The following is a 12,740-nucleotide window of genomic DNA, read 5'->3' as shown; positions in this document are numbered from 1 at the left end:
TCCCCTCAGATGTTCTCCCTCTTCATCCATCCTCCATAGAGTTGTTAGTTGAGGATGATGGCATAGAGATGCATTTTAAAACTCACGGCTTCCTGGCAGAGCTGCCTTTTCACCTCAGTGGATGACACCACTCACAGCTGATGACACCAAGCCATGTGGTGCAGTCGACACACTGGGGGGAAGGAAGGTCATCCAGAGGGACCTTGACAGGCTGGGGAGGTGGGCCCCTGCAAACCTCATGAAGTTCAACAAGGCCAAGTGCAAGGTCCTGCACCTGGGTCAGGGATATCCCCAGTATCAATACAGGCTGGGTGATCAGTGGATGGAGAGCAGCCCTGCAGAGAAGAAGTTGAGGGTGCTGGTAGATGAAAAACTGAATGAGCCAGCAATGTGCGCTCGCAGCCCAAAAGAAGCGTAGCCAGTAGGTTGAGGGAGGTGATTCTGCCCCTCTACTCTGCTCTGGTGAGACCCCAACCTGCAGTACTGTGTTCAGCTCTGGGGATCCCAGCACAAGAAAGACATGGAGCTGTTGGAGTGGGTCCAGAGGAGGGCCACGAAGATGATCAGGGGGCTGTAGCACCTCCCCTGTGAGGACAGGCTGAGAGAGTTGGGGTTGTTCAGCCTGGAGAAGAGAAGGCTCTGGGGGGTCCTTTTAGCAGCCTTCCAGTACTTCAAGGGGGCCTACAGGAAAGGTGGGGAGGGACTCTTGATCAGGGAGGGTAGTGATAAGACAAGGGGTAACAGTTTCAAAACGAAAGAGGGGAGATCTAGATTACATATTAGGAAAAAGTTCATTATTGTGAGGGTGGTGAGACAGTGGAACAGGTTGCCCAGAGAAGCTGTGGCTGCCCCCTCCCTGGCAGTGTTCAAGGCCAGGCTGGATGGGACTTTGAGCCATCTGGTCTGGTGGAAGGTGTCCCTGCCCATGGCAGGGGGGTTGGAACTAGATGACCTTTACGGTCCCTTCCAACACAAACCATTCTATGATTCTGTGATTTGTAATACACATCGACAGCAGAGTAAATTAGGATCCAAAGAAATGTAAATTTCAGTTGATGTAGGAATGCCACAATGGCTATAGATAGACCACTATGAATTCCACAGTTATATAAAGACTCATCACAATGGGGTAACCAAAAGTTTTGGATTATGAGCTGAATCCAAATATGTTGAACATGATGTATGAAATTAAATTGACAGAACAAGTGACTTGGCAGAGATATAGTTCTGTTATAGTAGATTGTAGTTACCAGCACCCAAACTAATCCACACGGACTTGTGATCGGTACATCACATGAGAAAGGTGTATTAGTTACAAAGTTACAGGAAGTTTACTCAGAAAAAAAAAGGGGGGAGAGGGGGATGCACCACAAATTTTAGAAGCATCAGCACTATTCAGAATACAGTTGTAACCGGCAATTTTTTCAGTTTGATCCAGAAATCTCTTTTTAGAATCCAGTTATCGTGAAACTCCTACACACAGAGCTCAGAAATGTTATTTTGCTGGCAATACCAATAAAGAGAGTTTAGTAACTCTTGCAAACACATTTCAAATGTTAATAGGCCACACAGTCTGCTCTTTCATGTAAGGGCAGCCTTTAATATCAATAAACGGCAGCTGTTCATTGTTTCAACTAACTTCTTTTTCTTTATGCAGACATGACCTCTACACAAAATTATGTCAACCTCTTAACAATCTTTATCACACCACTAAACACTAGAAAAGACAGTGGTAATCAGTTTTCAGAGTTTTTAAAAAATTCTTTAAAGAAAAAAAGCAAACCTTTTTTCCTGAGCTCTGATTCCCCAGCTTTGTAATCAATTAGCATAAAACCAGATGAAACACAACAGTTACCTAAAAGCTCCTGGGTTGGTCCTGCCAAGCCCCAGCACAAGGGATTCTGTAATTTCCATGCTCTCAGAGCGCATCATTGGAACTATGTGCTTAAACAGGGAGGAAGGGGATGGAATGCCAATGACCTAAGAAAACCAGAATAAACCAGAATGAAATAGTTATCAAACAACCAGGTGGTATGACATTAAAGTATCTCCTGCAATTTTAGTCTTCTTGCACTGATCAGTGACTTAAAATGATAAAAATGAAAATTTTCATCTTTGACATGGAAAAAGACTTTCTGAAATAGTAAAGTAGTATTAATTACTTGTCCATTCCTTGTGTAATTGAATTTTCATTGTCAGATGACAATGAAAGTCCCAACATGATAAAACAGATGCTTTGCATGCTTAGTCTACAGAAAGCTTTCAGTCTACAGTTTCTCAGATTTAGGAAAAGGATGTTGGTAACAAACAAACGGAGTAGGCTGCTTCTGACAAAAATCTGCTGCATAGTCCATGAGTTCTCTTCACCTCTACTGTACCTTCTACAGGAACTCAAACGGAAGAACAAAAAGAAGCAAAGAAGAAGCAAAAAATAGTAATAATAATAATAAAAAATCTGCAGTTGATATGAAACAAGGTAGACAGAAAACTGTCTACAGTTGGGAAAAATATAACAAGATACATCACACCTGAATAGGTCACTGCTTCAGTTACTCAAGTGAGAGGCTAATTGCTCAGAATTGCAGGAGTCTACTGACAGCAAAATAAACCCTTAATGGTAAACAAACCATTTCCTCATCACCAGTAGATAAGACTTTGAGATTGGGTTAACATTTTAATGATATGATTAGATTTTGCCTTTAAAAACACAAGCAGAAAAGCCTCTGCAGCACAGATTGCATGAACCAAACTGAAACACTATCCTAACAAATGAAAGATATATGTATACTAAAACATGTTTTCAGACAAATTACACCAGTTTCTAAGAATCATGATACTTATTAAAAGCATCAGGGGTTTCTACTTCCAATAACATGTAGATGTATTTATAGTAAGCATTAAAAGAACCTACTCTTGAATCAACGCTATAACCACTGTCAGGAGTAGACGCCAGCGTCTCAGGAGGGGAACATCTCACAGAGCCTGTGGAGGTGGAAGAGTTTGAGGAAGATGCTGCACTGCAGCAAAGAATCAGGTAGTTTCTCCAGAGCCCAATATAGGAGTCACTGCTTGTAGTAGTATTCACTTTCTTTGCATTGATAGGGCTGCTATTAAAAAAACAAACAAACAAACAAACAAGCCCATTAGAGTAAACAAAGCTTACCAGGTTTCACTTTGGTTTTCTACTGAATTTATTTTTCAATAATTTATACGTCATTGCTTCCAAAATGGTTAACATGGTAAACTCTGAATAAATTGTTCAGAATAGACCTCTACATCAATAACATATGCTTTTATAGTCAAATCTGTTGAACTACAATACAGCCAAAAGCATGAATTAATTGAACTTAACAACAGATAACTTTTTTTCCAGATAGAACTGCTTTAATTTTTTGTTATATAAAGCTGAATTAAACCCACAGAAAACATTAACCTCACTGAAGCACACAATGATGACATTACAATGATGATAAATCTTGAAAGAATACTCAATATATTATATTTACTTTAGAAATTAACTTACTTTATATCCACTTGTGGAGACAGCAGCTGGAGTCTGGTATAAGCAAACGTCCAAGCATAGCTTACAGCTGTTGAGCAGTGTTTTGGAAGATTTTCCTGTTTCATAAAACTTGAGAGGCTTATAATCCATGGATCTTGGCCTTGAGTCACATGTGCAAATATCCATATATGTGATGGACTGACCACATCAAACTGGTGGCTGATTGGGGAGGAGTTCCAGTCAGCCAGAGTCTGTAAATCTATTGAGCTGGGACAGTACAGTAAAGTAGTCTGCATGGATAAAAAAAGAGAACAAGGCAATACTTAACATCCATGTATATTAAGCTACAGTATCACCACTGTTAATATTGAATAAAGCCACAATGTCAAAACAACATTTGGAATAGATAAGACACAGTACTTAATTTATGGGTTTTTTACAGAAGTTCCTAATGTGGACAGTTATATAAACATGTTGTTTGGGAATGAAACGGATATTAGCAAATAGTAAATTCTAGAAAAGGCCCTCTCACTCATGATAACTTAATTCTTCCAAAAGATTCTGGATTCTAAAAGCCTTATACTGAATTCCAAGTTGTTTCCTACACCAGAAGAGCTTTTCCTTCATACTTAGGAGTTAATGATAAATACATAAATATGAAATTCAGATGTTATTCATTGATAGTTATTACAGCTTTCATCATGGATAAAGGACACACTGAGTGTTAAGACACCGTATCACTGTTGAAAAAGGCAGTGGTCTTTGCTTCAAAGGAATTGTAATCTATGAGCAAGACGAGAAAAAACAGATACAGATACAGCTGTCTGTGTGTACATGGTGGTCATAATGACACACTATTGATCAGAAGTTTTTTGATTTTTTTTTTTTGGTTGGGTTGGGTTTGGTTTTTTTAAGGTGATAAATTGCTGATAAAGTTAGCACAAACACACCGTCACGATCATTTAAAATATATACAATTTTCTTGGGACAGTTTTGCAGAATTACCTCATATTATATCCAACTTAACACAAAATCTCTCCTACCTGGTCAGCCCCAGTGAGATGTATGAAACTCTCCAGGATAGTAGCACTTAGTCTGTCCATCACATCTATAGCCAACTCATCATCACTCTACAAAAGACAGAATGCCAAGCATAAAAAGCTCAAACAAAGTCAAGATAAAACCAGTTTCATTAAGCAGTCACTAGAATGGGTCATCAACTCTTACCTTAGAAATTTCTAAAAGTGTGAACAAGGCCCTTATTTCTCTGAGAACGCTGACAGCTAATCTCCTGGTGGCAGGCCTTGTGCTGCAAAGGATGACCAAAGCAAAGCCTTCCACCACGTGAAATACACTGGAATAAAGGGTCCTCTCTAGAGGAAGGGTATGAGCAGCCCCATTGGATACACCACGCTAAGAAAAAGATCACAGAAGTTAGGCATTTAAGAAAAAAGTAAACAAAACCAAGTTATAGTTCCATTATTGGCAGTGGTAGACTTAATCATAAGGTATTTAGATCTTGATTGGCTACTAGTCAAATTTTGCATTATGAGAATCGCCTAATATCAACTACTTTGGTTTTTTTAGTATCTCCCTGCATATAGTCCAAACAAATACCACAAGAGAATCTTTCTTATTTCACTTTCTCACGAGAATGATGCAAGTGAGGGCAAAATTAAAAATAAATGAGCAATATTCTTATGTATAGGATTGTATAAAATTAAATTACTTGAATACTTTCTGTTTGCTAGTAAAAAATGGTGCTTTTTTCCTAGTTCTACTGTTTAACCACTCCTACTTCATACAGTTCCAGTTACACATCATGACTTCTGATGTAGGCAAAAATGTGACCATGTGTTTAGGTAATACTTAGTAATATTAAAGTATTTTTTTGGCAAAAATGTTGATTTGAAATAATAGGTCTGATAATCTTCAAGCACTGTAAGAAAGTAGGACGAATCTTTATTATTTAACAAAGCCAATAAATCCCACTAATAAAATTGTGTGTAGATTCAAATCACGTTTTAACATCAAAGGACCTTATTTAGAAATACCTGAGAATCTTGGTTTTTATTGTGCATTTGGGCTGCTTGTTTCCACTGATTTATGAGCTGCACTAACATTTTTACTGCATTGTCAAGAAGTGTTGGGTGGACATCAGTCACTTCCCGCACAATAAAATATACAAATCCTGAAAGAACATCTTCACGCCAATCTGGAAAATCAAGCATTAATGCTTGGAGAGTATTGAAAGCCAAGGCACGGAGTTCTTCATCCATATGAATTGTCAGCCTGTTTAGGAAAAATACCGGTATCATCACCCCAGATCAGCATACTCTTAACCAGCCTTTTTAAACTGAAGTTTAGTGTTAACCCTCCCTTCTTCATGGTACAATGTAGAATACTTCCACAGATGCATTTTCTGCACTGAATATATCTGAAACTAGCTACTAATAGAAGGTGCTACTACTATAGCCAAATAATGCAAGACTTCAATTATTACTTAATACTTCATGTATTTTATGTTATTTTTGACACTGACGAAAAAGCGTTAAAAAAATCTTATTCTCTCACATTATTACTAACTTTTAAAATATATGTAACTCAACACATTATATGCAAACGAATTTATAATTTCAAAACTAAAAGCTATCCTGTATTTCTGCACCAAGACCATTCTTAAATTAAAAATAAAAAAGAGGAAGGTTTATCACTCTAGTAGTATGAATAGATTTGCCTGCATGTACCCAATTACATATTCTCAGTGAAAGCTCACTCAGTTTACCCACCTGAAAACACCTGGCTGTCCAGTTGTCTCAACTACTTATCAGTACTGATAAGGCACTTTCAATTTAAATTGAGATAAGAGATGGAAGAAATATGAGTAGCGTCGGATCAAAAAAATGGAAAAAGGAAACAGGATAAGTAGAGAACAAGGAAAAAAGTTTCCCCTAAGTACCTGTCTCAATTTTGGTAATGTCAAACAACAATGTCTTTATGATAATTTACAGTATTAGCAATAGGACGGAAAAAAAAGCAAAAGAAAAAACAAAGGAAAAAAGTAGGATAGTAGTAACAAAAAGGTAAGTTCAAAAAACAATGCAACAGAAATAAATTCCCACTATCCAAAAAATTCTCTCTAAAAACAAGTGCAAGATCTTCAGGATAAATTTACCTCCTGCTACTCTGACCAGTAACACCTGACCAACTGCAGAAGGTAGGCAGGAATAGGAAGAACAGATTCTGTATGCAGTGGACTCACACTACATAGCATACTGACAAACTCTTATACGTGCAGCACTGAAAAAGGAACATGCACTAACAGCAGAAATTCACCTCCCTTACCTTGCAAGCAATTCAATGAGGTCAGTCCTGCTCATGCCATCTGGAATCAGTCTTGGGATAGCAGCAATACAAGTTCTGAACAAATCTATCTTAGGTTTTCTCTCACCCCTACAAAAAACAGTTTATAACCAACAAAACAACACGAAAATCTACTTCAATAGACCACAAGTATTTTCAATTTCATGACAAAACTAAGAAGCTAACAAAAATTTTTACCATTAATTAATGAACTTAACATTCATTTAATAGTCAAGTAAAAAGCCAACAATTGTAATGCATTAATGATGGCATCTGCCTCATTACAGCATAAAAATAACATGATGTGACTGTGACAGTGGAAATATTGTAATTCACTACATACGTAATCATGTCTTCAGGTTCTTTATTGGACATCTGCACACTAGTCATGCACATGGGCCTTCCAACTTCTTTGTCCAAATGCCTAAGAATGCTATCTAGCGCTTTTCTGACTTGAGGGTAGTATATGGACATTCCTGAAAAGCCAAAGAGTTCCGATCACCTCTTTCATTTGTTCTCATTTCATTTTCACATTTTTATTAAAATCCTTGGCATTTACTCAGCTTAGGACAAATTTCTTCTTGACAAAGGATGACATGAAACACAGACTTTAAGTGTCAAAAGAAATGCATGTTAAATGGTTAGTAGAAGGCACTATATAAAAGTAAAATTTCTTTCAGAAAGAACATAAACAAGGAAGCAACCATTAGTTGCTCTTCTGTTTCCTCAATTCAGAGCATTTTAGTTCTAGTTTAAATTTTACATGTTGAAACAGTCCTTTAGAGATGACTACCTCACCAACAGAAGATCATCAGAGCACAAGGATCAAAATTGTCTTACTCCACTTCAGCTGTGGGACATTTGGGACATTCCAGAGTGACATCAAGGGAACAAAAATTGCCATACGATTTACCCAACTAATTTCACTCAGGGTTTTTTGTGCTAATTTGGCAGTGCAAAACATTTCAAAAAAGGCCAGGGATTTGGCCCCGGACACTGGAAGGTCAATATTGTCTAGCAGCCCTCTCTAAAGAATCAACGCAATTCTGTTAAAACAATCACTGATTCTTGCTAACAATTAAAATAAATACAGAAATAAAGTTACACAAACGTACTGCTTGAGCATAATTGAGAACATATACACACGTATTGGAATGCCACCTTACAAAAGAATACAACGTACCTATGACTTTTGCTTCTTCATCTGTCAGCGTTTTATTAAGAAAAATTTTCTTCACACGCAGAGTATTTCCTGAGGGAAGAACAACTCCTGTTGTCGGCATTGGTGGTTCACCATCTTTCTGCTGCAAGCTATCTGCTATGACAAGGAAGACTCTGAGACCGATGTTCATCCTCTTCAGTAGCAAAAAAAGAAGAAAAAGGAAAGAGAAAACAGAAGAAATAACATCAAAACAACACAAATGAGACAAAACACGAATTGCATTTTTCCTTTCTTTTAAACAGACAGTGATATGATTCCAGTAGGACAGGCATCATTTGAAAGTTACATATTAGGGTAATGAAAGTAACAAGAATCAAGTTTAAGCCTTCAGTGCCTCCCCACAACTCTGATTCCAGTTAACTGACTTGGCACAGTCTGATATACTGAATAGTTTATAGTACAAAGCACTAAAGGACTTAATAGGACTCTCACGAATGACATAGTGAAGACAGACATTGCTTAAACGTCTCATCTGTTAGACTGGGTCTTGAACCATAAAAGCTAGGTACGACTTCCCTGAAAAAAGACTTTACAGTTATATTTTAACAAAAATTCACAGATACTTAATGGAAATTATTGTTGAAATGAGTCTGAAGCTAGCTACTGCTGCTAGCTTACTTACCAGAAGTGAAACAGGAATTGTGCATGACTACAATTACTTCTTTAGTTTTAGCAGAACACCCCTTCAGATATTCATTAATCTGCTTTCATCCCAGCTCAAAAATAGTTAACCACTTTCCCCCAAAGAATCCCCCAATGTCCTGTTCTTGCTGCATGCAAGTAATGAGATTTTTTTTTACCTCTGGATTAATAGTGAAGGTTTTAGGTGATTTTCCAACACTAAGCAGATCAAATATTATTTCTTTCATTGCAAAATCCAAACGTTCCTATAAAGGAAAATAGATTGATATGATCATCTCTTTTCTGTTAATATGCACAGTATAATTTCTTAGCTTTGCACAGCTGCTGGGTATCATCTATTTAAAGTTTTAAAAATACTCCTTTTTCCCTATTTATTGATTTCATATTCTTTTTTAAATATAGTACAATTCAACACAGCTCATCCCCTGATATGGTTGAACCATTTCTCCTGAAAAAATTCCCAGACAATTCTGCTCAGGTCAAACACATTTCTACAAATGAGCTGAACTGTTTTAGGTAACTAAAAATTTGTGGTAAAAAGAGGAGCCCTAGGAAACAAATACAAACGATGATGGGTTATGTGTCATGCCTCATCCCTGTACAATTAGAAGCAAATCATTTTCAAAGCTGAAGCACTGACAAGCTATCCATAAGACAAGAAAACATGTCTCTAATCTATAAGGTTACAGATGAACAGAAGTTTATCTTGTGAGATCATAACCTGCATTTTGATATTAGGACAATAGAAGCACCTAAAATAATATAAATCATAATGCAAGACTAACTACACCCTACTGCATGCATTGCATATATTTTCTGTCTAGAGAGACTAGCCTCCAGGCTAAATATAAGTGGATATTACTATTTGAATGCCTTGTCCCTTATGAAAATATTCTAATGGAATATACAAATTGTATCAGTGTATTTTTTATATATATATATATATACACACACACACAACATGCACACAACAGTGCAAACAAATGTAAATATTAATCATCATAATGTTCATACACAACAGTTATTGAAGTTTAAGTAAAACTTTTAACACTAGTAGAAACAGAATGAGTCATTTCATTTGTTATAGATACTTGAGGAAACTCTGCTCGAGATACAAGACCATTCAGTGCAAATATTTCAAAAACTAACCTTAAATTTACATTTCTTCCAAATAACGTTCATCCTATTCTCATAGCTACACCTAGACATATTCTTACCTGAGCAATGAACTGAATAATCTTTACAAATATATTCAGAGGTGTGTCTCGTGGGACCACACTACGCGATCCTTTTGGAAAAAGTGCTGATACAATGCTCATGAGACGGCTACAAGAATTTAGAAATAAAAAGAAATTAAAAAATCTTTAAAAATAACTTCTTATAATAGCATAGATGTTACAGTTCAAATCTGGAAGAGTGGGGAGGGGTTACTACCAAATAATAGAGAAGCGTATGTCAAGTAGGACCACCTACAGAAAGTACAGCCCTCTACTGTTACAGGCAACAGTCATGGGTTCATTTATAAAGTGACCAAGATCCTGCTTTAAATTAGTTAGTAACAGTCAGGAGGAGGGGCAAATTCTGAATGACGACTTCAAACTCTCATGATACTAAACTATAAAGAAAACCTTTTCATTTGCAGCCCATACTTAGTGATGGCCACTTCATACCCTATTTGTGCAGGTACCCTTAGTGCCTTTTCACTTTAATAAATTTCCTGCTTCTTATCTCTCTGTCCTCTTCTATGCCTGCATATCCCTGCAAAGACAACTGTAGACTCTATTCTTTCTCCTTGTTAAAGTAATCAAGTTCTTCTGGTTTTCTCTATCAAGATGAAGTCTGTTCCTCTCTCTACCTGACTAGACCACCCCTGAGCTAGCTTCAGGATCTCTTCTGGTATCACTAGGAGGAAAAAAACCCCACCAATCAATAGTTTAAAATCCTTTGCATAATGAACTTACCTTTGAGTTACAGTGTTGCTTTCACATTTTATTCGAATAACATAAACCCACAATAACCTATACAAAGATTCCAGTGCAACTCGGGACATTTTGGGATCTTTATTCTGTAAAATAAATGAAAAATATAGTTACTGTTGCCTGTGAGACACTCAGAAAATTCTATTATTACTCTTTTGACTTTTGAGAGTATGTTCATTTTTTTTTAACAGTGAAAACTGATGTATTTAATATTAACTACAAGTTTTAATATGTGTTCATAAAAACAAGACTGTATTGCATATTTCCAATACTACTCAATATTTAACTAGGAATTCCAGATTATTTTACATGTCTTTCACTCTGAGAACAAAGGAGTAACGAAAAAGCAGAGAGTGAGATGAACACCAAGAGTGTATCACTTCCAAGAACTTTTCTCAGAAAGCCGTGGGTAACGAATACCTACTTTATAGCAAACTAACTTAGAGTTTGGCTAAAACATGGGAGTAGCTGCTTGGGATCAGGCACAAAATCGAAGTCCATCATTCAGTTTACGACAGCAGACAGTAGCAGGTGCAGAGGACAAGAATGCAAAACAGGGCAGGCACAAAAGGATGCTGGGTGTGCACTCCAGGCTTCACCCAACTTGGCCATTGCCTGTGGGCTGTATTAGTGTTTACTCACTTCCAATGGATTTTTATTGTAACAATTAAGCTAGCTTTTTCTTGAATAAATATAAAATCTTGTGGCATAATTTGGTATAAATTATGCACTGTATGAAAAACTATTTTTTGTCTTAAAGCTACTAGGAGTTCAGCTTTGCTCCTCCTAGCTCTTAAACTGTGTAAACCAGTCAGTAACTACTATTCTTCATACCAACTCCAGCAATCCCTTTTCCAACTTGGGATTCTTTGTGTATTTATAATCTTGATGTGTCCAGACAGGTTCTTGGAATTGGCCATAAGTATGAGCTTATGAACAGAACAAATGACTCCCAGTTGTCATGTTTTTAGGCATTCTCTCAGTTAAAACAAACAAACAAACAAATCCAAACAAAACCAACAACAAACCAACAGAAGAACCCCAAACCCACACCTTCCCCATCTCCAGTGACACCCCTCTGTTTCAAGATATATCTATATGATGGCTTGAACCATTTTGTGGTCACCACATTTTGTGGCCTCTACCACAAGCTAGTAAGTCAGAATAGTAGACTACTTTGTCCTCCCAGGACAAGTGGAGTGCAATTTCACAAAGGGTATAGATGGATCTAAGACCATACTGTTCAGAAAGAGATGGTCTCATCATTCTTTGGCTCCTTCCTCTGCCATCTCACTGGTCCCTTTGCATTGATTCTAGCAGTAAGAAAATCCAACTCACACAAGTAAGTTGATCCAAAAAATTTCATGGCCATGTCTGTGCAATAGACTACACAAAGGAGAGTAATTTGGATGGCTTTAACACGGGTGGGTCGGGACTACTGGTTTTGAGAGCAGCTAACTGTAAGAAAGGCTAAACGCTGATCACAAAATCCGAGGCAAAAGTGGTAGTTCACAGACAAGTAACATACATGATTGTCTATCAGAGTATGAGAGGGAATAACTTAACTCAGTCAGTGAAAAAGCCATTGTATCCTCACTTCACACTCATCAATGTGTTCCTCCATCACCTCTGAATCACCACACCTGCAGCTAGGCAGGGGGTAAATTTAGGGAGGTGATCTGGACAAAATCTAACCAGTAGAAAGCTACACCTGTCCCTGGTTAGTATTCAGACAGACAACTGTTCCACTGTCCAGTTAATTTACCAGCAGTGCTACTGTAAGGAAGAAGCAAACACTCATAATTGTACAAGAGGGTGAGACTGTGACAGCTTTGCTTTTAATCAACTTAAACAGCAAAAACCCATGATATTATTACTCATGATATTTAATGTACAGGCCAACAGTTCTTGATCTTCAAAGTAGGCTGGTGAATTCATTGGTACATGCATTATCAAAGTCTATCTGAAATGTGGTGTCTAGAACCCAGAAATGCATCAATTTTCTTATTTCTTCCAAAGGAGAGCTTAATGT

At 37.2% G+C, this 12,740-nt stretch overlaps 1 protein-coding gene across 3 annotated transcripts in view; it reads right to left on the bottom strand.

The window, feature by feature from the left end:
* The window catches only part of FRYL (FRY like transcription coactivator), a 147,910-nt gene that overhangs the window by 65,102 nt on the left and 70,068 nt on the right, over positions 1-12,740 (bottom strand). For all 3 annotated transcript variants that reach the window (XM_086463977.1, XM_086463979.1, XM_086463980.1), the window contains 12 exons: positions 10,691-10,794; positions 9,947-10,055; positions 8,888-8,974; positions 8,049-8,220; positions 7,209-7,341; positions 6,848-6,955; positions 5,557-5,794; positions 4,730-4,915; positions 4,546-4,632; positions 3,524-3,792; positions 2,912-3,107; positions 1,856-1,980 (listed from right to left, as the gene is read on the bottom strand). In XM_086463977.1, coding sequence (XP_086320103.1) covers positions 1,856-1,980; positions 2,912-3,107; positions 3,524-3,792; positions 4,546-4,632; positions 4,730-4,915; positions 5,557-5,794; positions 6,848-6,955; positions 7,209-7,341; positions 8,049-8,220; positions 8,888-8,974; positions 9,947-10,055; positions 10,691-10,794 — 1,814 coding nt within the window. The remainder of the gene's footprint in view (positions 1-1,855; positions 1,981-2,911; positions 3,108-3,523; positions 3,793-4,545; positions 4,633-4,729; positions 4,916-5,556; positions 5,795-6,847; positions 6,956-7,208; positions 7,342-8,048; positions 8,221-8,887; positions 8,975-9,946; positions 10,056-10,690; positions 10,795-12,740) is intronic.

This window comes from Leptosomus discolor, chromosome 4, assembly GCF_034619465.1.
Source record: "Leptosomus discolor isolate bLepDis1 chromosome 4, bLepDis1.hap2, whole genome shotgun sequence".
Classification (NCBI taxonomy): domain Eukaryota; kingdom Metazoa; phylum Chordata; class Aves; order Leptosomiformes; family Leptosomidae; genus Leptosomus; species Leptosomus discolor.
This window is presented reverse-complemented; position numbering and strand designations above follow the sequence as displayed.